This window comes from Salvelinus fontinalis, chromosome 15 (genome assembly GCF_029448725.1).
Source record: "Salvelinus fontinalis isolate EN_2023a chromosome 15, ASM2944872v1, whole genome shotgun sequence".
In the NCBI taxonomy this organism is placed as follows: Eukaryota; Metazoa; Chordata; class Actinopteri; order Salmoniformes; family Salmonidae; genus Salvelinus; species Salvelinus fontinalis.
Genome location: NC_074679.1, coordinates 41,944,716 through 41,968,947, shown reverse-complemented (window position 1 = coordinate 41,968,947; position 24,232 = coordinate 41,944,716). Strand labels below are relative to the sequence as shown.

At 41.8% G+C, this 24,232-nt stretch overlaps 1 protein-coding gene across 2 annotated transcripts; it reads right to left on the bottom strand.

Annotated features, from left to right (window-relative positions):
* Window positions 1-694: 694 nt before the first annotated feature.
* LOC129811999 (RNA transcription, translation and transport factor protein-like) lies at window positions 695-24,009 on the bottom strand. Of its 2 annotated transcripts, none has more exons than XM_055863869.1 (8): window positions 23,829-24,009; window positions 23,125-23,249; window positions 22,071-22,170; window positions 21,345-21,422; window positions 11,279-11,367; window positions 10,964-11,032; window positions 10,305-10,353; window positions 695-4,556 (listed from the first exon to the last, which is right to left on the bottom strand). In XM_055863869.1, exons 1-8 carry the CDS (start codon window positions 23,887-23,889, stop codon window positions 4,402-4,404), a joined length of 726 nt encoding a protein of 241 aa, XP_055719844.1. In that variant the 5' UTR covers window positions 23,890-24,009; the 3' UTR covers window positions 695-4,401. The 2 variants fall into 2 exon arrangements, with proteins under 2 accessions (XP_055719844.1, XP_055719842.1); XM_055863867.1 differs by having other exon boundaries at window positions 21,345-21,433; window positions 22,073-22,170.
* Between the last annotated feature and the right edge of the window lie 223 nt (window positions 24,010-24,232).

Below are 24,232 nucleotides of genomic sequence, written 5' to 3'. Positions count from 1 at the left end.
GGCCTCGATTCAGGTCGTAGAAAATCCTACATCCATCTCATTAGATCAGAAGAGGATGGATCAACAGTGACTCATGTTACTGGTTTGCAATCTACAAAAAGGATAGTTGTGTTTTGCTGCATAACACATTATTTGTCCACCCAAATGATGTGGATCATTGTCAAGTTATTAGATATATACGCTTCAGTAACAAAATAACACGATGGTTGTAATAGCACTTTAAACAGGTAGTTTGTAAATGTGTAGAATGTGTTTGTTTTGGGTCCACACTGGTAAGTTAACTTATGTAAATTAGACAGTCACAGAGGATATTCTTCTGAATAACTAGTCAAGGAATAGAACTTTCCATTCAGCTTCAGGCAACTTTGATGTAAGGCTTGATCACACCTGTAGTGACCACTTCTATCTGTCACTCCCATTGCTGCTTATCCATTGTTTACTAGATATATCAATGTAATTAAACCCAACACAATGTTGAAAAACAGAATGCTTCCCACAACTAGATTACATAAGTAGACGTGAGCTGGACGTGACTTAGGGACTGTAAACAGGGCTAATACGTGGCAAAGTGAACTCTTAATGTCCATGGCCATGAAAGCCCAGTAGGCCTCTGGGCAGAGGCAGTAGGCCTACAATGCTGACATATGCCTTCTTACAATAGCCTTAGTAAACTCAGCAAAAAATAAACGTCCTCTCACTGTCAACTACATTTATTTTCAGCAAACTTATTATGTGTAAATATTTGTATGAACATAACAAGATTCAACAACTGAGACATAAACTGAACAAGTTCCACAGACATGTGACTAACAGAAATTGAATGTGTCCCTGAACAAAGGTGTGGTCAAAATCAAAAGTAACAGTCAGTATCTGGTGTTGCCACCAGCTGCATTAAGTACTGCACTGCATGTCCTCCTCATGGACTGCACCAGATTTGCCAGTTCTTGCTGTGAGATGTTACCCCACTCTTCCACCAAGGCACCTACAAGTTCCCGGACATTTCTGCGGGGGTTTCGACCTAGCCCTCACCCTCCAATCCAACAGGTTCCAGACGTGCTCAATGGGATTGAGATCCGGACTCTTTGCTGGCCATGGCACAACACTGACATTCCTGTCTAGCAGGTACTCACGCACAGAACGAGCAGCTTGGCTGGTGCCATTGTCATGCTGGAGGGTTATGTCAGGATAAGCCTGCAGGAAGGGTACCACATGTTTCTTTAGACCTCTCTAAAATAAATAATGTATTTATTGTGAGGATGTAGGCTATATTACATGGATTTAATTGACTTTTTAGAATGTAGATGTTCCAAAGGTCTGCGTCAGTAGCTTGAAGAAACCAAGAGATGCTAAAATGCCTTATTCTAAAATGGATTAAATATTTATTTTAAATCAGCAATCTACAACACAATACCCCATAATGACAAAGCAAAAGCAGGTTTTTAGACATTTTTGCAATATATATATTTTTAAAGCATTCAGATGCTTTGCTATGTGACTCGAAATTGAGCTCAGGTGCATCCTGTTCCCATTGAACATACTTGAGATGTTTCTACAAATTGATTGGAGTCCACCTGTGGCAAATTCAATTGATTGGACATGATTTGGAAAGGCACACACCTGTCTGTATAAGGTCCCACAGTTGACAGTGCATGTCAGAGCAAAAACCAAGCCATGAGGTCGAAGGAATTGTCCGTAGAACTCCGAGACATGATTGTGTCGAGGCACAGATCTGGGGAAGGGTACCAAAAAATGTCTGCAGCATTGAAGGTCCCCAAGAACACAGTGGCCTCCATCATTCTTAAATGGAAGACGTTTGAAAACACCAAGACTCTTCCTGGAACTGAGCAATCAGGGGAGAAGGGCCTTCGTCAGGGAGATGAACCCAATGGTCACACTGACAGAGTTCCTCTGTGGAGATTGGAGAACCTTCTAGGACAACCATATCTGCAGCACTCCACCAATCAGGCCTTTATGGTAGTGGCCATACGGAATACACCACTCAGTAAAAAGGCACATGACAGCCCGCTTGGAGTATGCCAAAAGGCACCTAAAGACTCTCAGACCATGAAACAACAGTCTCTCATCTGATGAAACCAAGATTGAACTCTTTGGTCTGAATGCCAAGTGTCACATCTGGAAGAAACCTGGCACCATCCCTACGGTGAAGCATGGTGGTGGCAGCATCATGCTGTGGGGATGTTTTTCAGCGGCAGGGACTGGGAGACTAGTCATGATCGAGGCAAAGATGTACGGAGCGATCCTTGATGAAAACCTGCTCCAGAGCGCTCAGGACCTCAGACTGGGGTGAAGGTTCTCCTTCCAACAGGACAACGCAGGAGTGGCTTCGGGATAAGTCTCTCTGAATGTCCTTGAGTGGCACAGCCAGAGCCCGGACTCAAACATCTCTGGAGAGACCTGAAAATAGCTGTGCAGTAACACTCCCCATCCAACCTGACAGAGCTTGAGAGGATCTGCAGAGAATGGGAGACTCCCCAAATACAGGTGTGCCAAGCTTGTAGCGACATACCCAAGGCTTTAATCGCTGCCAAAGGTTCTTCAAGAATGTACTGAGTGCTTATGTAAATGTAATATTCCAGTTTGATTTTTAATACATGTGCAAACATTTCTAAAAACCTGTTTTTGCTTTGTCATTATGGGGTGTTGTGTAGATTTATGAGGGGGGGGGGGAAACATTTTAATCTATTTTAGAATAAGGTTGTAACATAACACAATGTGGATAAAGTCAAGGGGTAGGAATACTTTCTGAACGCACTGTACTGGGGGCCATACTTCATTTTGATGTTACGTATCAGAGCGGACACCTGCAACAAACAAAAAGACGCCAAATGACCGAGGGCTGTACAAAGAGCCTTAGCATAGAACCTGTCAGGTAGCAAGTTCCTCAAGTAGAAGGCAACTGCTGCCAAATCACTGTACTAAAGACCCAGGTGAAGAAATATGACCGGTCTTCACCCTGACATCAAAGCCATAGAAACCTAGTTGCAAGAGCCCTATGAGCTCAGCCTTGCATGATATGATTGGACAAAGCCATTGATCACGTGACACCATTCATTCCTATATGAAGACTCAATAGAGCATTGAAGCTAAATGCAGTCAGTTAAGATGGCGTCTCATGAAGACATGCGCACTTTGAGCAACTCCAGGAAATGAGGTTGCAGGCTAGCTCAGTGTTGCCCCATCTCATTGAGTAACTCAAGTTGAAGGCTGACTGGGGTACTGCAGGCTGCCATTAGCAACTCAATTATCCTTCGTGTGAGCATTTTTTGATAATCGGTTCAAGGACATACAGCTGGTGTATTAGAAGCAATTATTGGTACTATAATTGTCCTTTTTTTACACTTTGAATGACAACAAAGATTTCCACTCACGATAATGGGGATCCTGTTTGCTGCTAACAATGCCCGAAGTTGGCCTTGAACTTCAGTGGCTTCAATGAGAGGGGGCAGTCATTCTCCCCTGGTATTTACGAAGGTCAAGAATAACACGTTTGGAAAGTAATGTTTGTTCTGTGACTGATGATAGCCGAGTGTGGTGTAGTTGTCAAGGATGTTCACTGTCCTGTGACCTAATGTAGTTATCTGATGCAGGGACACTAATGATAGAGGACCGTTTTATGGTGCTATTTCGGACGAGTCTTGAAGTGCTTTCCCCTGTGAGAACCCTTCTGTCAGACTTCGAATGAAGGACACTTGAGACAAAGCAAGGATTTCACCAACCACCACCAAAGTAAATTTCCAAACGTCAACTGACTTCCCAGTCCCTGCAAATAAAGTTTTGTAAATTGGTTTTACCTCATTTCATACTTTGGCTTCCTATAAAAATTAAAAATAAACTAGATCTTTGAGGCACAAGTCCAGTTATATCTGTCCATGTGTATTGAATGAACACACAGCAATGCAGTATTTGAGTATTCTGTGCACTAATCATTTTGTATTTCACCACATGGTCGCCAAATATTTGTTCACCAGTTTTTTAATGCTTTATCTTTCCTAAGATGTAATTCCTGACTTGTTTTATCGCTCATTCCATCTCAAGGGTAATTTCAGCACAGAATCTGATAGCACTTCCCATTTCTTATGAACACAAACCAAAGTTTCTTTCTCCCCAATGTATTTCAGACATTCTCAATCCACTCATGCCACAAAAATGCATTTCTTTCTCAAAACAAAAAAACTAGTCCATTTCATTCCAACCGTCCCAAATCCTTCACACACACACAAAAAAAATGAAAACCAAAGGCTTAGTCCTAGTTGTTGAGGGACAAAAATAAAATAAGGACAAGGTCTTGGACCAATATCCATGTATAGTTTGTGTGGTACTTCTTTTTCACAGACTATGTTGGGGGTTAAAGGCAGAGGTCAAGGGGTCAGGCAGGCCAGGTCATCTGCCGACCTTGCCCAGGCGGTGGTCTGTCTTCGGGTCTGCGATTATGGCCTGGACGGCTACGATGGCCTCATTGATCCGGGTCTGCAGGTCTCGTAGCTCCTCGATGTGGAGCAGACGTAGGATCTGAGCCGCTTCGTTCAGGGTGGCGTCTGCAGAGAAAGGAGGCACACACCGTTAGAGGCCATGTTCCAGAGGAAGAGATTATGCTCAGTCGTGATCAGCGACTGAGGCCACAGTAAAATTCATGAAGGACCACATGTATGAAGTAGGATGCATGTAATTGTGCTTTTGTTTCCACCATGATATCTACTACCAAAATAATGGGGTTTAATAAAGCCATATTGCATCTTTGTAGTGATCCATCAAAACACTTCCACACATCCTTCTCAAGAAGACACAACCCCTGACATTGCCTGATATTAAGTTGACATGACAGGCCACTTCAAACAAAGTGGTTCGCGGGGAAATGACACACTAGTGGTTCCTCAATTAAAAGTTGAGATTATGCCGCAGGATTTAGAGGTAATTTGTGGTTTAGTACGTTACCCTGCGCCACTGCTTCCATTGCTCCAGACCACCGCAAGGGGGAGTTAGAGCACTGATTATGCTTTTGGGTCCCAAGGCCTAATGTGTCTCTACCTGACAATGAATGGGCGATATAAACTTATAATTGTGCATGACTTCAAAATTGAATTTCAATTAACTGAACGATAAGGATGAAGGTGATTGAATTTAGAACAATAGTGTAAGAATTGCTATTCCTCTGTCCTGCACACCTGAAAAAAATACACTTTTGTTTCTATTTGGTCAGAAGAAGCTGTAACTGCAATGTAGCATATTACTTACTAAAACTGCAGCATATTACTTACTAAAAAACTGTTGTTACACAAAGGTTTTCATTCAAAGAGAAACAAAAATGTTCAGTTATATTCCATGATATTCTTAAGAAATGTGTTGACTGAATACAAGCAAGTGATGTCTGCTAAATAATCAAGTTGATGGCGCAGTCATATAGCCTCGGCACCTACATAAAGCTGAGTGACTCACTCATTCATGGCTTTGGATCAAATTAAATAAGCATCAACATTCTTTCTGATAGTCTTTAATAAAGACATGTTTTGGATATCTTGACCTGGACACCATGTATTATAGTCTCTAAAAGGAAAAATATTACCACAGTCTCTTGCGCATGTCGTTTTCCAGATTTGCCCTAACGAAAAATGCCCCATAGATATTCATTTTAGAATCCTCCAAATGTAACTATTGGCGAAGAGCCATATAGATTGCAAAATAGTTGGGAAGAGATTCGCGATGGGACATGGCTTATGAATTGACGCAACTTCCCGTGTCGCCCACACGCACATTAAACATTTGGATAATAAAGCATTTAAAGGCTGACATTGGTTGATTTGATGCATTCATGAATTAAAGTCGCTTTAGTTGACATGTTGCGGTTCATCTGATGAAGATGCACATGGGCATATTTATATAATGAGTAAGAATTCGGAGTGCTGAAATTATTCTATATTAAAGCATTAGACCCATCACTAAAGGCATCAGTCATGCAAAGAGTTGACTTAAATCCGAACTGGTTTTGCAGGACGCAGATTCCAGATTGCCTTTGCCGATCGCTCATCAACCATCAGTGAGTCGATGGCTTGAATAGTCTCGCTGGAAATGGTAGATGCTGTGTTTTCGGTTGATTGCCAGGCGGCATTGGCAGAGAGTCAGGCGGAGAGCGACCTGTTTAAATTGTATGAGCAAAAAAAATTCAATTTTATTTGGAATGGCAAGCCAGGCAAAATTAAAAGGGCCTATTGTCTCACCCCATGTTCAATGGCCTTTTCCCCTTTTTTCAGATTACAACCGCTCACTTTCGGTTATTTGAAAACAATCTACAAAATATCGTTATTTTTTTAAACAAGGACTTCAAAATGAGATTGTGAACTCTGCAAACAACGTTTCCAGTCAGAATGAGAATGGTAAATGACTGTAATTAATCCATCCACCCATTATGGGACTTTAGTTGGACAATAGACTCTTGCCAAGAAGGAGGGTCGGGGGAGAATTGGATCATTACGGATTAAATATTTTCAGTTGATGCCAAACAAGTTCGATCGGGTTTAAGTCAGGATAACTACATGTATATTTTTAGATATACTGTAGGCTTACCATAGGTGGTTAGGTATTTAATCTTTATTTTACTACATAAAGGTCTACTTACTCTGCTTGGGGTGTGGACCCAGTTTATGCCCTCATTTGCAATGCAAAGCCAAGCGGCAGAGGACTTGAAAATGAGCCGGAGCTGAGAGGATCACCAAAACTAAGAGGTATTTTGGTTTCAGTGCATTTTCTCTAAATTAATTATATATCCTATCAATGTGTAGGCATACTGTGTAATAAAATTGATAATTGTTTACTAAAAACGTGAATGTGTTTTTGCAGAGCATACAACGATGCCGACAACCATTCGTTGATATCAGTGGAAAAGGGCTGCACCGAAGAAAAAAAACTCATGAATACCAACTAGGATGGATCCCGAGGCAAATGTGGCTTCTTCATCAACATCTTTATGCTTTCGTTAATAAAATAATGATTAAAAAAATACTCTCATCAGCTTTGATCCATGTCTGGGCCTGAAGGACGCAAAGTTATTTGTTTGTTCACTTCTAAATTGGTGAAGTGAAATAAAAATTTGTTTCAAAAAAATTCTAAAATAAATAAATAAACGGAAAAGTGGTGCATGCATATGTATTCACCCCTTTGCTATGAAGCCACTAAATAAGATCTGGTGCAACAATTTACCTTCAGAAGTCACAATTTGTTAAAGTCCACCTGTGTGCAATCTAAGTGTCACATGATCTGTCTCATGATCTCAGTATATATACACCTGTTCGGAAAGGCCCCAGAGTCTGCAACACCAAGAAGCAAGCGGCCCCATAAAGACCAAGGAACTCTCCAAACAGGTCAGGGACAAAGTTGGAGAAGTACACATCAGGGTTGGGTTATAAAAAAATATCAGAAACTTTGAACATCCCACAGAGCATTATTAAAAAATGGAAAGAATATGGCACCACAACAAACCTGCCAAGAGAGGGCCGCCCACCAAAACTCACAGACCAGGCAAGGAGGGCATTAATCAGAGGTAACAAAGAACCCAAAGATAATCCTGAAGGAGCTGCAAAGCTCCACAGTGGAGATTGGAGTATCTGTCCATAGGACCACTTTAAGCCGTACACTCCACAGAGCTGGGCTTTACGGAAGAGTGGCCCAAAAAAAGCCATTGCTTAAAGAAAAAAAATAAAAAGCAAACATGTTTGGTGTTTGCCAAAAGGCATGTGGGAGACTCCCAAAAGAAGGTACTCAGGTCAGATGAGACTAAAATGTAGCTTTTTGGTCATTAAGGAAAATGCTATGTCTGGCGCAAACCCAACACCTCATCACCCCGAGAACAACATCCCCACAGCGAAGCATGGTGGTGGCAGCATCATGCTGTTCGGATGTTTTTCATCAGTAAGGACTGGGAAACTGGGCAAAATTGAAGGAATGATGGATGGCGCTAAATACAGGGAAATTCTTGAGGGAAATCTGTTTGTCTTCCAGAGATTTGAGACTGCGACTGAGGTTCACCTTCCAGCAGGACAATGACCCTAAGCATACTGTTAAAGTAACACTCGAGTGGTTTAAGGGGAAACATTTAAATGTCTTGGAATGGCCTAGTCAAAGCCCAGACCCTCAATCCAATTGAGAATCTGTCGTATGACTTAAAGATTGCTGTACACCAGCGAAAGCCATCCAACTTGAAGAAGCTGGAGCAGTTTTGCCTTGAAGAATGGGCAAAAATCCCAGTGGCTAGATGTGCCAAGCTTATAGAGACATACCCCAAGAGACTTGCAGCTGTAATTGCTGTAAAAGGTGGCTCTACAAAGTATTGACTTTGGGGGGGGAGAATAGCTATGCACGCCCAAGTTCAGTTTTTTTGTCTTATTTCTTGTTTGTTTCACAATAAAAATTATTTTTGCATCTTGAAAGTGGTAGGCATGTTGTCTAAATAAAATGATACAAACCCCTCCCCTAAAAATCTATTCTAATTCCAGGTTGTAAGACAACAAAATAGGTAAAATGCCAAGGGGGTGAATATTTCCGCAAGCCACTGTATATAAAAGGTTAAATAAAATAAAAACAATTGGTTTAGCCGACATGTTGTGGTTTATCTAATGAAGGATTAACTCGATCTATAAGCCCAGGACGAGAGTAAAACGGGCAATAAGATAAACTGCAAGAAAGGGAACACATATGTAACCGTAGAAAACAATTGCAGGTCGGGGAGCCATCTAACAATTGCAAATCGGAGGGCCATCAGGCGAAACAGACCAATAAAGCACAGTTAAACAGCGGGAGTATCTATGACTGAGGACTGGGTAGGGTATGGGGCCCACGCCCTCCGCTTCTACTTTCCCTCAGCGCAGGGCTCTGTGCCGGGAGGGTTGCTTCATCTCTCGCCCAAGTTCGGATCCCCGCATCTCATGTCGCCTGGGTTGCACCCGACCGGCTCCATCCCCCCTTTAGGCACGGCCGCATGGCGCACCCCCAATATCAAGGTGCACATGGGCCTATTTATATAATGAATATGAATTCAGAGGGCAGAAATGATTGAATGTTAAAGCATTAGACCTCTCACTAAAGGCGTCAGTCATACAAAAATTATACTTAAATCCAAACTGGTTGGAGATAGAGTACATGGCCATGAAGGCTAGATCATTTTTCACGCTGTTCAAACATTCATAGATGACCAGCAGGGCCAAATAATATAAACAGTGCTTATAGAGGGGGCAACCGGTCAGCACCTTAGGAGTAAAATGTCAGTTGGCTTTTTATAGCCGAGCATTCAGAGGTCAAGACAGCGTGTGAATGAGTGAGAGAGAAAAAGAGGATCGGATCACTAACTCATGGAATATAGCAGTAAGAATGTCAGTTTAATAAGCAGTGCAGATCACCTCCTATTATCCTTCTCAGAATTAAGAATTGTGTGTTTAATTATTTGTGACATTGTAGCATTTAAAGCATATTGAAGATAGAAGCAATAGGATTTGAAGCAATAGCTTGTGGCCAACTATTTCAGCACCGTTTCGTGCTGCTCTGCAACAAGTATGGTCTTGATAAATCAATTTTATTTTTATTTTCACTGAATCTGTTTTGGTATTGGTTAGACTACAATGAGGGTGTGGAAATGTTAGGATTATTTTGCTCTTAGTACTGTAGCCTACTCCCGACCAATCATGTTGTACAGCGCCATATTTTCCCAACGTTCATTTTTTTTCTTGGAATAGAAACACCATAATATTAAGCAAATTAAGCACAATGCTCTTACAAAAAAAGGTTTTAAATTCTCTAGTACAGCCAATATTACAGACTGTCAAATGCTTCTCAAAGATGCCCTCTAGTGGTCAAACTAGCACCAACTAGCATTAATGCAACAATGGCTGACACTTAAATAACGTGCCACAGAATTCTGCGGCAGCCCGCGAGGTGTGCTGCGACTTCTACATGAAGAACCACAGTAGTCTCCACAATGACACGTTCCATGCCTCGTTTCCTTTGTGCAGATGTGTCTCCAACTGATCTGGAACAGATCTTGACACAATGTGATGGCCATACCATATCCACCCAAGCAATCCTACAGAGTATTACATCAACAGTAGTCAAGATAAATGCCATGTCTATCATATCAATTGGACAAAATGTTTGGAGACAATTTAGATGATTAGAATCGCCTTGGGTACAAGAAGATGGGAGAATTCAGTGTTTCAAAATGTAATTTAGTCAAAGTTCATTTATGAGGAAATTAAGGATGACAAGGCACATTGTTTAAAAATGAGTTTGTGTGTATTACTCACCTCCGGTATCAAAGCCGAGGATGTGCTTGTCCAAGGCCACAGGGAGACCCTTGAGACAAGGCAAAAACAGGAAGAAATACATCACGGCAATTAAAAGCAAATCGGGTCACATTAAGTGCCAATATACTGTATGTCCGGCAGCTTAAAATACCATAGCCACCTAGACTCCCCCCAGACCACTGCACACAGGCCTTACCTATCATACTGTGGGGCCGTATATATCAAGCACCTCAGAGTAGGAGTGCTGATCTAGGATCAGGTCCACGTTCGATCCTATTCATTGTGATTCAAAAAGCAAAACTGATCCTGAATTAGTAGTCAGATGCTTGATACATACAGGCCCTGAGCAGTAACGTGTGCTGAGAGTTCCCATGTATGATCATGTCAGATTGAAAGAATAGAAATATGCCAGACTTGGGATCAATTTACATTTGTTTTCTTTCAAATACACTCTGCGCTTAATTGAGCTTTCCCAGTGCAAAACCTGTCCATCTGGCACACCAGGCAGGCTCAATTCAACGTAAATGACATTTGGACCCAGGTCTGAAATATTGTGGGTACTCTTTCGGATCACATTTCAAAACAATGCATTTTGATGAAGCCTAAATGTGTAGGTGGATCTCCATCAGTCAAAGACTCAATCTTCAAAAGTGAATCACCTCTTTAGACTGGCTGGCCTTGGCTATGGCTTCTGGGGTCAGCCGCTCTTGGATAAGGATCCTTATAGCCTGTTAGACAAGGGAAATGACCACACCATTGTTATCAAACCTGAAATCAGCACAGGTTCGTCATTTATAACCTGTTCATAAGAAATGAGTAAGACCCTTTTCAAAGTAAAGTGCCGATCTGAACTGTACTGGCTCAGATATTTTGGGTGAGTAACCAGGCCCTCGCACTACAGCTAGGCTTGGCTCAGTAGTGTGAAAAGGATATTAGTACGTCTGATATGGGGCTCGGTTGCCGCTGGTTCTCACCTTCAGCATGACCAGGTAGTCGTCGTGACGCTGGATCTTCAGCAGGCTAGCCAGGCCTAAGACGCCAGCCTTAAAGTCTGGGTTGCTGCCTTGAGGAGCACACACACTTATTGTCAACACAACATGGAGGCTGTTGACGCAGTTACATTCATGAAGTCAGCTAGAGTCACAACTGTCCCTGTTGGTGCGATTCTGTGTGTGTGCGTGGTGTGTAATATATATATATAAATTACACAGACACGTCAAAAGTTTGTACACACATACTCATTCAAGGGTTTTATTTCTTTTAACTATTTTCTACATTGTAGACATCAAAACTACGGAATAAGGTATGTTGGGTCATTGTCCTGTTGAAAAACAAAATGATAGTCCCACTAAGTGCAAACCAGATGGGATGGCATATCGCTGCAGAATTCTGTGGTAGGTTAAGTGAGCCTTGAATTCTAAATAAATCAATGACAGTGTCAAAAGCAAAGCACCTTGGGTTGCAAAGGGTCCGAAACTTTCCTGTCAACTTCCGGAAATTTTCCATGGGAAGTTAAGCCCGGGAATTTGGGGAATTTTTATTAAAAATTCATCAAAAAAAGTTAGCTTATAACAGTGAACCTTTTTTTGTGAGATACACATAATTCTAGGTCATGGCAGCATCATGTTGTGGGGTGCTTTGCTGCAGGAGGGACTGGTGCACTTCACAAAATAGATGGCATCATTTGCAGGGAAAAATGTGTGGATATATTGAAGCAACATTTCAAGACATCAGTCAGGAAGCTGGGTCTTCCAAATGGACAATGACCCAAAGCATACTTCCAAAGTTGTGGCAAAATGGCTTAAAACCTTTTGTCAATAGGGGGGCGCTATTTTCACTTTGTAAAAGATCGTGCCCAAATTAAACTGCCTCGTACTCTATTCTTGCTCGTACAATATGCATTATTATTACTATTGGATAGAAAACACTCTCAAGTTTCTAAAACCGTTTGAATTATATCTGTGAGTAAAACAGAACTCATTTTGCAGCAAACTTCCTGACAGGAAGTGAAAAATCTGAAATCGAGGCTCTGTTCCAGGGCCTTCCTATTAATTTGCCTGAAATCTATGGATATACATGCACTTCATAAGCCTTCCACTTCATACGCCTTCCACTAGATGTCAACAGGCAGTGGGAGGTGGAATGGGGTGTCTAGCTTGATCTGAGGTCGAACAAGAGCTCTTGGAATGACGTGACCACTATTTCCTTTGTCTAGCAAGGCGCGGGAAGGACATCTGCATTGGCTTCTGAAAAGCGTTTGGTATAGACGTCTAATAACTCCGGCTTTGATTTTATTTGATACATGTGATAATATCATCGTGAAGTATGTTTTTTCAATATAGTTTTATCAGATTATTGAACGTTTAAATCGGGAGTTTTGGCGTTTTCCGTTCTCTGCGTTTGGTGAAGATGGACATCTTCGCGCCACTTGGCTAGCTAAGGTTGCTAATTCGACAGGCGAAGAGGACATTCTAAAACCAAACAACGATTTATTCTGGACAAAGGACTCCTTGTACAAGATTCTGATGGAAGCTCAGCAAAAGTAGGAACCATTTATGATGTTATTTCGTATTTCTGTGGAAAATGTTTAGTTCTATTTTCCGCCCTCATTGCAGGCGCTGTCTCGCTATAACGTAAGCTGTATGTCGTACTAAAGTTATTTAAAAAAAAAAATCTAACACCGCGATTGCATTAAGAACTAGTGTATCTTTCATTTGCTGTACAACATGTATTTTTTTGTAAAGTTTATGATTAGTTCTTTGATTAGATTAGGTGACTGTCCAAAATATCTCCGGGCCTCCCGGGTGGCGCAGTGGTCTAGGGCACTGCATCGCAGTGCTAACTGCGCAACCAGAGTCTCTGGGTTCGCGCCCAGGCTCTGTCGCAGCCGGCCGCGACCGGGAGGTCCGTGGGGCGACGCACAATTGGCATAGCGTCGTCCGGGGTAGGGAGGGTTTGGCCGGTAGGGATATCCTTGTCTCATCGCGCTCCAGCGACTCCTGTGGCGGGCCGGGCGCAGTGCGCGCCAACCAAGGGGGGCCAGGTACACGGTGTTTCCTCCGACACATTGGTGCGGCTGGCTTCCGGGTTGGAGGCGCGCTGTGTTAACTTCTTGAGAATACAGGGGGTGCTGTTTCGCATTAGCATAATTGCCTCTACAGATTAAACTGCCTCTTATTCAATTATTGCTGTTACTATATGCATATAACCATATACCATTGGATAGAAAACAAGCTATGGTTTCTAAAACCGTTCCAATTTTGTCTCTGAGTGAAACACAGGTCATTTCACAGCACTTTCCCTGAGCCAGAAGAAGATTGCAAGATGTGTATGCTCGCTTCAACGCTCTGCCTATATATGGTCATGCCACCTATGACCCGAAACACACTTCATTCGTCTTCCTCTGGGTGTCAGGAAGTTGTCAGAGGAGAATTTTTTTGTTTATCTTGTACTGACGTGAAATAAGACCTATTTCTTTAGCGTGACCGACAACTTCCGGTTTTCTGAAACGCGCGTTTTAGAGGTGCAATTGTCTTTTGTTATGCTGACGTTACGGATGAAAACTATCTCCGTCTCGAAGTTTGTTTGATACATGTGACCATATCACCGTAATGTATGTTTTTTCAATATAGTTTAATCAGATTATTAGAATTTTTTCGGGAGTTTTGCCGTGTTCCGTTCTTTGAGTTTTTTAACTTTGGACAGGGGCCGTGCCAGTCGACCAGTACCCAGGCTAAATGAAGAGGGGAAGTTGCCATTGTGAATGGATTGAACGACTCATCAGGACTAAGGACACCTTGATCAACATTCTGATGAAAGATCAGCAATAGTAAGACCCAATTTACGATGTTATTTCATATATCTGTCGTGCATGTGAACTGGTCGGGCGCGCCCAGCTGGTTCTGGCTGTCCTGGTTATGCTAATTTAGCGCTACATTTTGTTTTCGCTATAAAACATTTAAAAAATCTGAAATATTGTTTGGATTCACCAGATGTTGGGCTTTCAATGTCTGTACGCTGTGTATTTTTTCTGAAATGTTTTAAGACAAGTAATTAGTTATATAACGTTGGTCTCTGTAATTGTTCTAGCTGCATCAGCACTATATCAGATTGCAGCTGCAATGTAGAACTGTGATTTATACCTGAAAAATGCACATTTAAAAAAAAAAAACTATGCTATACCATAAATATGTTATCAGACTGTCATCTTATGAATTTGTTTGTTGGTTAGTGGCTATCAATATCTTAGTTTAGCCGAATTGGTGATAGCACCTGATGGAGTAAGAAACTGTTGGAGTAAGAAAATGGTGTCTTTTGCTAACGTGTTTAGCTAATAGATTTACATATTGTGTCTTCCCTGTAAAACATTTAAAAAATCTGAAATGGTGGTTTTATTCACAAGATCTGTGTCTTTCATTGGGTGTCTTGGACTTGTGATTTAATGATATTTAGATGCTACTATTTAATTGTGACGCTATGCTAGCGATGCTAATCAGTGTGGGGGGGGGGTGGGGGGTGCTCCCGGATCCGGGTTAGGTACTCTGTAGAGGAAGCAGTACGGCTGGTTGGGTTGTGCTTCGGAGGACGCATGGCTTTCGACCTTCGTCTCTCCCGAATCCCGTACGGGAGTTGTAGCGATGAGACAAGGTAGTAATTACTAGCGATTGGATACCACGAAAAATTGGGGAGAAAATGGGATAAAATTAAAAAAATAAATAAAAATAAAAATATCTCCGGATAATTTTGTGCAGTTTGGCTACGTATTCACATAGTAAAACCCCGATTTGTACCGCTAAATATGCACATTTTCGAACAAAACATATATGTATTGTGTAACATGATGTTATAGGACTGTCATCTGATGAAGTTTGTCAAGGTTAGTGAATAATTTTATATCTTTTGCTGTTTTTTTGCGATCGCTACCTTTGCGGTGAATGAATGCGGTTGTGTGGTTGGCTATTGTGGTAAGCTAATATAATGCTATATTGTGTTTTCGCTGTAAAATACTTAAAATCTGAAATATTGGCTGGATTCACAAGATGTTTATCTTTCATTTGCTGTACACCATGTATTTTTCATAAATGTTTTATGATGAGTATTTAGGTATTTCACGTTGCTCTCTGTAATTATTACGGCTGCTTTGGTGATATTTCTTATGGTAGCTGCAATGTAAAACTATTATTTATACCTCAAATATGCACATTTCCGAACAAAACATAGATTTATTGTATAACATGTTATAAGACTGTCATCTGATGAAGTTGTTTCTTGGTTAGTGACTAATTATATCTATATTTGGACGGTTTTCTGATAGCTACCTATGCGGTAAAAAAATTGTGAAAATATGCGGTTGAGTCTTTTGCTATTGTGGTTAGCTAATAGAAATACATAGTGTTTTCGCTGTAAAACATTTTAAAAATCGGAAATGATGGCTGGATTCACAAGATGTGTATCTTTCATTTGGTGTCTTGGACTTGTGATTTCATGATATTTATAAGCTAGTATTTACTTGTGGCGCTATGCTAGGCTATGCTTGTCAGCTTTTTTGCTGATGAGGATGCTCCCGGATCCGGGATGGTGACCAAGTAGAAGTTAACTAGTTAACAATTTCTGCTCGTTAATTTTTTCTACCATGTGGGTTTTTAGCTTGCTTAAGCCTGCTAACTGAGGAGTGTTAATTCACCAGTTTCATTTTAAAACATTTATCTTACAAAGGAGTTGTTTAATCTAACTGCTTAACTATTCATATGTACATGGACTTTCATTTGTTTCTTTCTCATTTTTTCCTAATCTTTACATGAAAATGCCACAGGCACTATCTGTAGAAGGAAAAGCTGTGTACATTTGCAAATACTGTGTCCAAATCATCATGTGTCATCTTCGGATGGGGCCACTGTGTCTCCTGACCGCTCCTGTCTCAGCCTCCAGTATTTATGCTGCAGTAGTTTATGTGTCGGGGGGCTAGGGTCAGTTGGTTATACCTGGAATACTTCTCCTGTCTTATCCAGTGTCCTGTGTGAATTTAAGTATGCTCTCTCTAATTCTCTCGTTCTCTCTTTCTCTCTGAGAACCTGAGCCCTAGGACCATACGTCAGGACTACCGGGCATGCTGACACCTTGCTGTCCCCAGTCCGCCCGGCCTTGCTGTTATTCCAGTTTCAACTGTTTCTGCCTGCGGTTACGAAACCCCTACCTGTCCCAGACCTGCTGTTTTCAACTCTTAATGATCGGCTATGAAAAGCCAACTGAGATTTATTCCTGATTATTATTTGACCATGCTTGTCATTTATGAACATTTTGAAAATCTTGGCTCTCTCTAATTTTCTCCTTCTCTCTTTCTCTCGGAGGACCTGAGCCCTAGGACCATACGTCGGGACTACCGGCCGTGGTGACTCCTTGCTGCCCCCAGTCCGCCTGGCCTTGCTGCTATTCCAGTTTCAACTCTTCTGCCTGCGGTTATGGAACCCCTACCTGTCCCAGACCTGCTGTTTTCAACTCTTAATGATCGGCTATGAAAAGCCAACTGAGATTTATTCCTGATTATTATTTGACCATGCTTGTCATTTATGAACATTTTGAAAATCTTGGCTCTCTCTAATTTTCTCCTTCTCTCTTTCTTTCTCTCGGAGGACCTGGGCCCTAGGACCATGCATCGGGACTGCCGCCCGTGGTGACTCCTTGCTGTCCCCAGTCCGCCTGGCCTTGCTGCTATTCCAGTTTCAGCTGTTCTGCCTGCGGTTATGGAACCGCCACCTGTCCCAGACCTGTTGTTTTTCAACTCTTAATGATCAGCTATGAAAAGCCAACTGAAAATTATTCATGATTATTATTTGACCATGCTTGTCACTTATGAACATTTTTGAACATCTTGGCATAGTTCTGTTATAATCTCCACCCGGCACAGCCAGAAGAGGACTGGCCACCCCTCATAGCCTGGTTCCTCTCTAGGTTTCTTCCTAGGTTTTGGCCTTTCTAGGGAGTTTTTCCTAGCCACCGTGCTTCTACACCTGCATTCTAGCTGTTTGGGGTTTTAGGCTGGGTTTCTGTACAGCACTTCGAGATATTATCTGATGTACGAAGGGCTATATAAAATAAAATTGATTGATTGATTGATTGATGTGTCAAGAATGCAACAAAGATGCAGAATCATCTGGCCAAGTGCATAAAGTTCCCTCAGCGCTCACAACAAGCAACCTCTGACAAAAGTCCCTCTACTTCTATTTGAGGTGAAAATTATGAATCAGACACCTTATCAATAGCAACAGCTCATGTTCTCCTGGAATCAGAAGTTTTTTTTGACTCAATGGAGGGACGAAGTCAGAGAAATGCTGAGGAATGTCTTGCTCGAGCTGTGTATGCAACTGGTTCACCTCTGATGCTCACAGGCAATGTGTATTGGAAGAGATTTCTGAATGTTCTTCGCCCAGCATACACCTCTCCAACCAGACATGCTTTATCTACTCAATTGCTGGATGCAGAGTTCAACAGAGTTCAAGTGAAGGTCAAGCAAATCATAGAGAAAGCCGACTGTATTGCAATCATCTCTGATGGGTGGTCGAATGTTCGTGGGCAAGGAATAATTAACGACATAATTTCCACCCTTCAACCAGTATTCTACAATAGCACAGACACAAGGGACAACAGACACACCGGTCTCTACATTGCAGATGAGCTGAAGACAGTCATCAATGACCTTGGACCACAGAAGGCATTTGCACTGGTGACCGACAATGCTGCGAACATGAAAGCTGCTTGGTCTAAAGTGGAGGGGTCCTAACCTCACATCACACCCATTGGCTGTGCTGCGCATGCATTGAATCTGCTCCTCAAGGACATCATGGCACTGAAAACAATGGATACACTCTACAAGAGAGCCAAGGAAATGGTTAGGTATGTGAAGGGTCATCAAGTTATAGCAGCAATCTATTTCACCAAGCTAAGTGAGAAGAAGCTTGAAGCTGCCCAGCAACACCCGTTGGGTTGATGTTGTCATCATGTTTGACAGTCTCCTGGAGGGGAAGGAGTCTCTCCAAGAAATGGCCATATCAGTCTGCCGATGTGGACAGCCCCATCAAGAGGATCCTCCTGGATGAGGTATTTTGGGAGAGTGGTAAGCAGCCTGAAACCTATAGCAGTAACCATTGCACGGATTGAGGGAGACAATGCCATCCTGTCTGATGTTTAGACTCTGCTTGAGGATGTAAGAGAATAAATCCGTACTGCCCTGCCCACTTCACTGTTGCTCCAAGCAGAAGAAACTGCAGTTCTGAAAAGCACCAAAACGCGTTTAGACTTCTGCCTGAAGCCCATAGACGCCGCAGCATACATGTTGGACCCCAAGTATGCTGGCAAGAGCATCCTGTCTGGTGCAGAGATCAACAAGGCCTATGGTGTTATCACTACCGTGTCTTGCCACCTTGGCCTGGATGAGGGCAAGGTTCTTGGCAGTCTGGCGAAGTACACTTCCAGGAAGGGCTTTGGGATGGAGATGCAATATGGCAGTCATGCCAACATATCTCATCTGCCACCTGGTGGAAGAGACTTTGTGGATCTGAGGCTCTTTTCCCGATTGCCTCCATCATCCTCTAAATCCCACCAACATCAGCCACCTCAGAGAGCAACTGGTACTTGTTTGGGAACACCCACACCAAAGCATGCAACAGGCTGACCAATACAAGGGTTGAAAAATTGGTGGCCATCCGGGCAAATTTGAGGCTTTTTGAGCCTGACAACGCGCCATCCTCAACAAGGTTGGAAAGTGACAGTGAAGTTGAGGCCTCAGAGTATGATGGTCAGGAGGTGGACATTGAGAAGGTCCAGGGAGAAGACATGGAAGCCTGAGAGGAAAACAACAATAGCTTTAGTTTCTAGACTATCATTTTATAGATGTATGTTGAAAACGTTTTTGGGAGATGCGATGGATTATTGGGGATCATTCAATATTCCCCTTTGTTGTTCTGTGAAATCATCCCATGTGAAGTCAACTCATTTAATTAAAGTTCAATTCATAACTAAATTGTTTTTTAAAATGTATATTGGAAGGATTTAATCATTTGCAATTATGTCTACTTATTATAAGGTAAAAAAAGGTTTCTGTTTCTGTCTCCATATGATATGGTAATTATTTCCAATGCAAAAGAAATCTACATTTAATGGTATTAATATTAATTTGCATATATTTCTGTTAATTCCCACGGAAAGTTTCCACCTCTGAATATTCCCCACACATGCGAAGATCATCCGTTCACCTACTCTACGTCACACAAAGGACAGATTTCCACCAGTCTAATGACCATCGCTCGTGTTTCTTGGCCCAAGCAAATCTTCTTACTATTGGTGTCCTTTAGTAGTGGTTAATCTTTTAGCAATTCGACCATGAAGGCCTGATTCACGCAGTCTCCTCTGAACAGTTGATGTTGAGATGTGTCTGTTGCTTGAACGCTGAGAATAATTTATTTGGGAAGCAATCTGAAGTGCAGTTAACTCTAATTAACTTAGAGTTAACTGCACAGCAGCAGAGGTAACTCTGAGTCTTCCTTTCCTGTGGCGGTCCTCATGAGAGCCAGTTTACTCATAATTTTCCAGATTGACTGACCTTCATGTCTGAAAGTAATGATGGACTGTCGTTTCCATTTGCTTATTTGAGCTGTTCAAGCCATAATATAGACTTGGTATTTTACAAAATATGGCTATCTTCTGTATACCACCCCTACAACTGATTGGCTCAAATGCATTAAGGAAAGAAATTCCACAAATATACTTTTAACAAGGCACACCTGTTAATTGAAATGCATTCCAGGTAAAAACCCCAAGAAGCTGGTTGAGAGAATGCCAAGAGTGTGCAAAGCTGTCATCAAGGCAAAGGGTGGCTACTTTGAACACTCAAATATAACATTTTGATTTGTGTAACACTTTTGGTTACTACATGATTCCATATGTGTTATTTCATAGTTTTGATGTCTTCACTTTTATTCTACAATGTAGAAAATATAAAAAATAAAGAAACTCTTGAACGAGTAGGTGTGTCCAAACTTTTGACTGGTACCCCCCCACACACACACACTACTGTTCAAACGTTTGGGGTCACATAGAAATGTCCTTGTTTCTGAAAGAAAATCACATTTTTTTGTACATTAAAATAACATAAAATTGATCAGAAACACAGTGTAGACATTGTTAATGTTGTAAATGACTATTGTACAACATTAACAATGTAATGGAATATTTACATAGGCCCATTATCAGTAACCATCACTCCTGTGTTCCAATTTTATTTAAAACATTTTATTTTACCTTTATTTAACTAGGCAAGTCAGTTAAGAACAAATTTTTATTTTCAAAGACGGCCTAGGAACAGTGGGTTAACTGCCTTGTTCAGAGGCAGAACGACAGATTTGTACCTTGTCAGCATAATGGCACGTTGTTTAGCTAATCCAAGTTTATAATTTTAAAAGGCTACTCATTGATCATTAGAAAACCCTTTTTGATTATTAGAAAACCCTTTTGCAATGTTAGCACAGCTGAAAACTGTTGTTCTGATTAAAGCAGCAATACAACTGCATTCTACAGACTAGTTGAGTATCTGGAGCATCAGCATTTGTGGGTTTGATTACAGGCTCAAAATGGCCAGAAACAAGTCATTTTCTTCTGAAACTCATCAGTCTATTCTTGTTCTGAGAAATGAAGGCTATTCCATGCGAGAAATTGCCAAGAAACTGAAGATCTCGTACAACGCTGTGTACTACTCCCTTCACAGAACAGCACCAACTGGCTCTAACCAGAATAGAAAGAGGAGTGGGAAGCCCTGATGCACAACTGAGCAAGAGGACAAGTACATTAGAGTGTCTAATAAGTCTGGTGGTCTGGCCCAGACACGGTTGAGTTAACCCACTTTAGTACTACGTTGTTCACTGGTTTCTATAATCAAACGATTCTATCACAGAACATCAGGGAGAGAGAAAGGAGTAAAGAGGATGAGAGAGGAGTAGAGAGGTAAGTAGAGGGGGATAGACATTTAGAGGAAGGAGTGGTTATGCTCACTGTCCAGATGGATGAGGGGATCCGAGGGTTTCTCCGCCTCGGTGGTTGTGGCTGGCGGGCAATTCTTGTACTTCTCAACTGGGGAGCCAGTAGGGCACACAACATCCAGACAGTGACCACTTAGTCCATGCCCCCCACTAACTACATACTACTACCATCAAACTGTTTTTACAACAAAGACTTGCTTTAGTAGTGTATAAGCTCATATATTTAACATTCCTGAACAATGACAATACAGCGTATGGCAAGTGAGGGTGGAACCACAACTAGATTATCCCTTATGGTAGAGCCACCCAAGATGCCACTGTTAAGACAATGCTGCCATCTAGTGGCTAAAGGACGCATGATCACCACAACAATACTATACAGTACAGCCCTCAAACTCAACTCAGGACCTCGAAGCCAGTTCCACTGCTTTAAATTTAAAAAATAATAATAATAATAATAATAATGTTGGGACTGATTTAGACCTGGCACACCAGGTGGGTGCAATTAATTATCAGGTAGAACAGAAAACTAGCAGGCTCTGGACCTCATTGGGTAAGAGTTGAATACCCCTGCTACACGGTATCTCCAAGGTTGGTTGAAAATGTACTGTATTGTCATATTCAATGTACTACAATAGTTAAAGTAGTAATATGCCACAACAAGTAGCCCAAGTACAAACAATGGGCACCGAATCATAGCAACATTTTTTTCAATAAAGCAAAAGAGAAAATACTGTACCATTGTCTCCATATTCCAACCGAACTGCTAGACCCAGCAACCAGTCCACTGACTCCTGTCTCTCTTCGACAGTGAATGGGCAATTCACATCTCGAAGATACTGCATAGGAAACAGAGTCAGGCTCATGTTCCGTAGGGAGAAAACTTGCCCCAGTGTGCCCTCCTGAATAGGTGTACCGTGTATACGAGGTGCCTGGGATCATAGCTGTGATACACTCTTCTTCAGTGGTTCACCTCCATCGGAATGTTGTTGTTACTAGCTGTCCCCTGGTAGCTCTTTCTTTCAGAGCACTTGGGGCCAGGGGTGTATTCATCAGCGCACACCGTAGAAAAAGGTTTTGCACTGGAAAAACTAAAAACAATCTCGTCCCATCCTCCCCTTGCCTCATTCTCAAAAATGTCAGTTGGAGGCGAGGATTCGAGTGCACTTCCCATTCAAGGAACAGGGATGGTAACTTCACAACCCCAATGGAGGTTCTTCAATGAAAAAGAGTGTATCACAGCTATGGAGACCAGTGATGAGGGTGGTAAATCGGCTTACTATGAGCATTTAAGAATTTATAGGCCTACTGACTGATCTTGGGGCACGTTGAACAGGACACAGCGTTTTGGGATGTTCAGATAGATGTAAGCTAACGTAGAACAAACATGCCTCTCCAACATTTAGAGTAACTAATTATGTCAGTTCTTTTCATGGCATTTCGATCTGCAACATTCCTTTTCACATTCGACAACTGAACTGGCTTGATTGTTTTGCTCATGATGTAAACAGTTAGGGAAGGGGTTGAGAGAACACATTGATAATTGATATGGTAATAAAGTGGGAAAAGAGCCCCACCATGGTTCAGTAAGGAGAAAATGTTATAACACATGGAGATACTACATACACTTCTCCAATAAGAAAGGACACAGATACATTGCAAAACGTATTGCTACAGTGCACACTACTGAACACAATCCATGTCGTGTTACTTGGCTGTAATATGAACACAACACTTTTTCTGACCCAAGGGTTGATTCCAGTATAATAACTGTAACTAGCCTTGCTGCTCACCTGCTCAAAGGACTTGTGCCATCCCGAGGTGGGGATATTCCTCAGGTTGCCCCGGTCTTCAATTTTGTAATGTCTGATTTTCTGGTCCTCCAGCCACACAATGAAATTCCTGAACTCTGTCTCATCTGTGCAAACAGAATATTAGCTAAGTCAGTGGCTGGATTCTAAGTCTAAGTCAGCTAGATTCACGCTGCAAAGCTAACTGACCTGCACAAATGTGCCAGTGGTAGTATATTTTCCTTTAACATGAAATTATAGTTTGTATATACAACCGGCTGAAATTCACATACGACTAGTCACAATACAAAAAAACAAGGCATAGATACTGTATCAATTTCCGATGCCACCCCTAACCTAGTTACGTTCTCGGCCTCCACTGCCTGTTTGGCACTGTTAGTAAGCTCCCAAAAAGCTAGTTAATTAGCTAACGTTACCTGAGCTAATGCACAAAAGTACAAGACCTGACCACCTAACACGAATCACATGTTAATAATTTTTAATTACATAAACCCAGCCAATATAAACAAAGCCGACATACATATTACAGGCGTGGATGTATTGAAATGTTTTAGACCGAGTTAGAGCTTGTTAGTTAAAAGGTAACGTTAGATCCTAACTAACATATTTGAGCATGGCTATGGCTAGCTCTGAAAATGCACGTCATTCATTAGCAGATAGCTCGTTTATCGTGGTTTTGTAGCTACCTTTACAGTCAAACCCAGCGGGGTTATGGTAATCCAAAGCTGTCAGTTTTCTTCGAAACATGTTGACAAGTTGTTCTAGCTAGCTTTATAACTGACGTTAGAGAAACTTTAGCCCAAAAGCGAGACACTTCTTCTACTGTGGCTTAACCTGCAGACGTCTTCTTCTGTGGGGTTTAACGGCGGTTGGCATCAAGTGTTTGTGGTGCATTACCGCCACCAACTGTACAGGGGTAAAACAATAAAGATAAGGCGGTGGGGTTGCTTAATTCACACAAACTAAAACATATCCCATACCCACACGGGCTCCCGGGAATGAGATGGTGGTACTACTTGTGCCAGTAGCTCAAGTAAATCCTTTGCCGTAAAATGGAACCGCTCTGCTGCATCCTGGCCCGGGTACATGG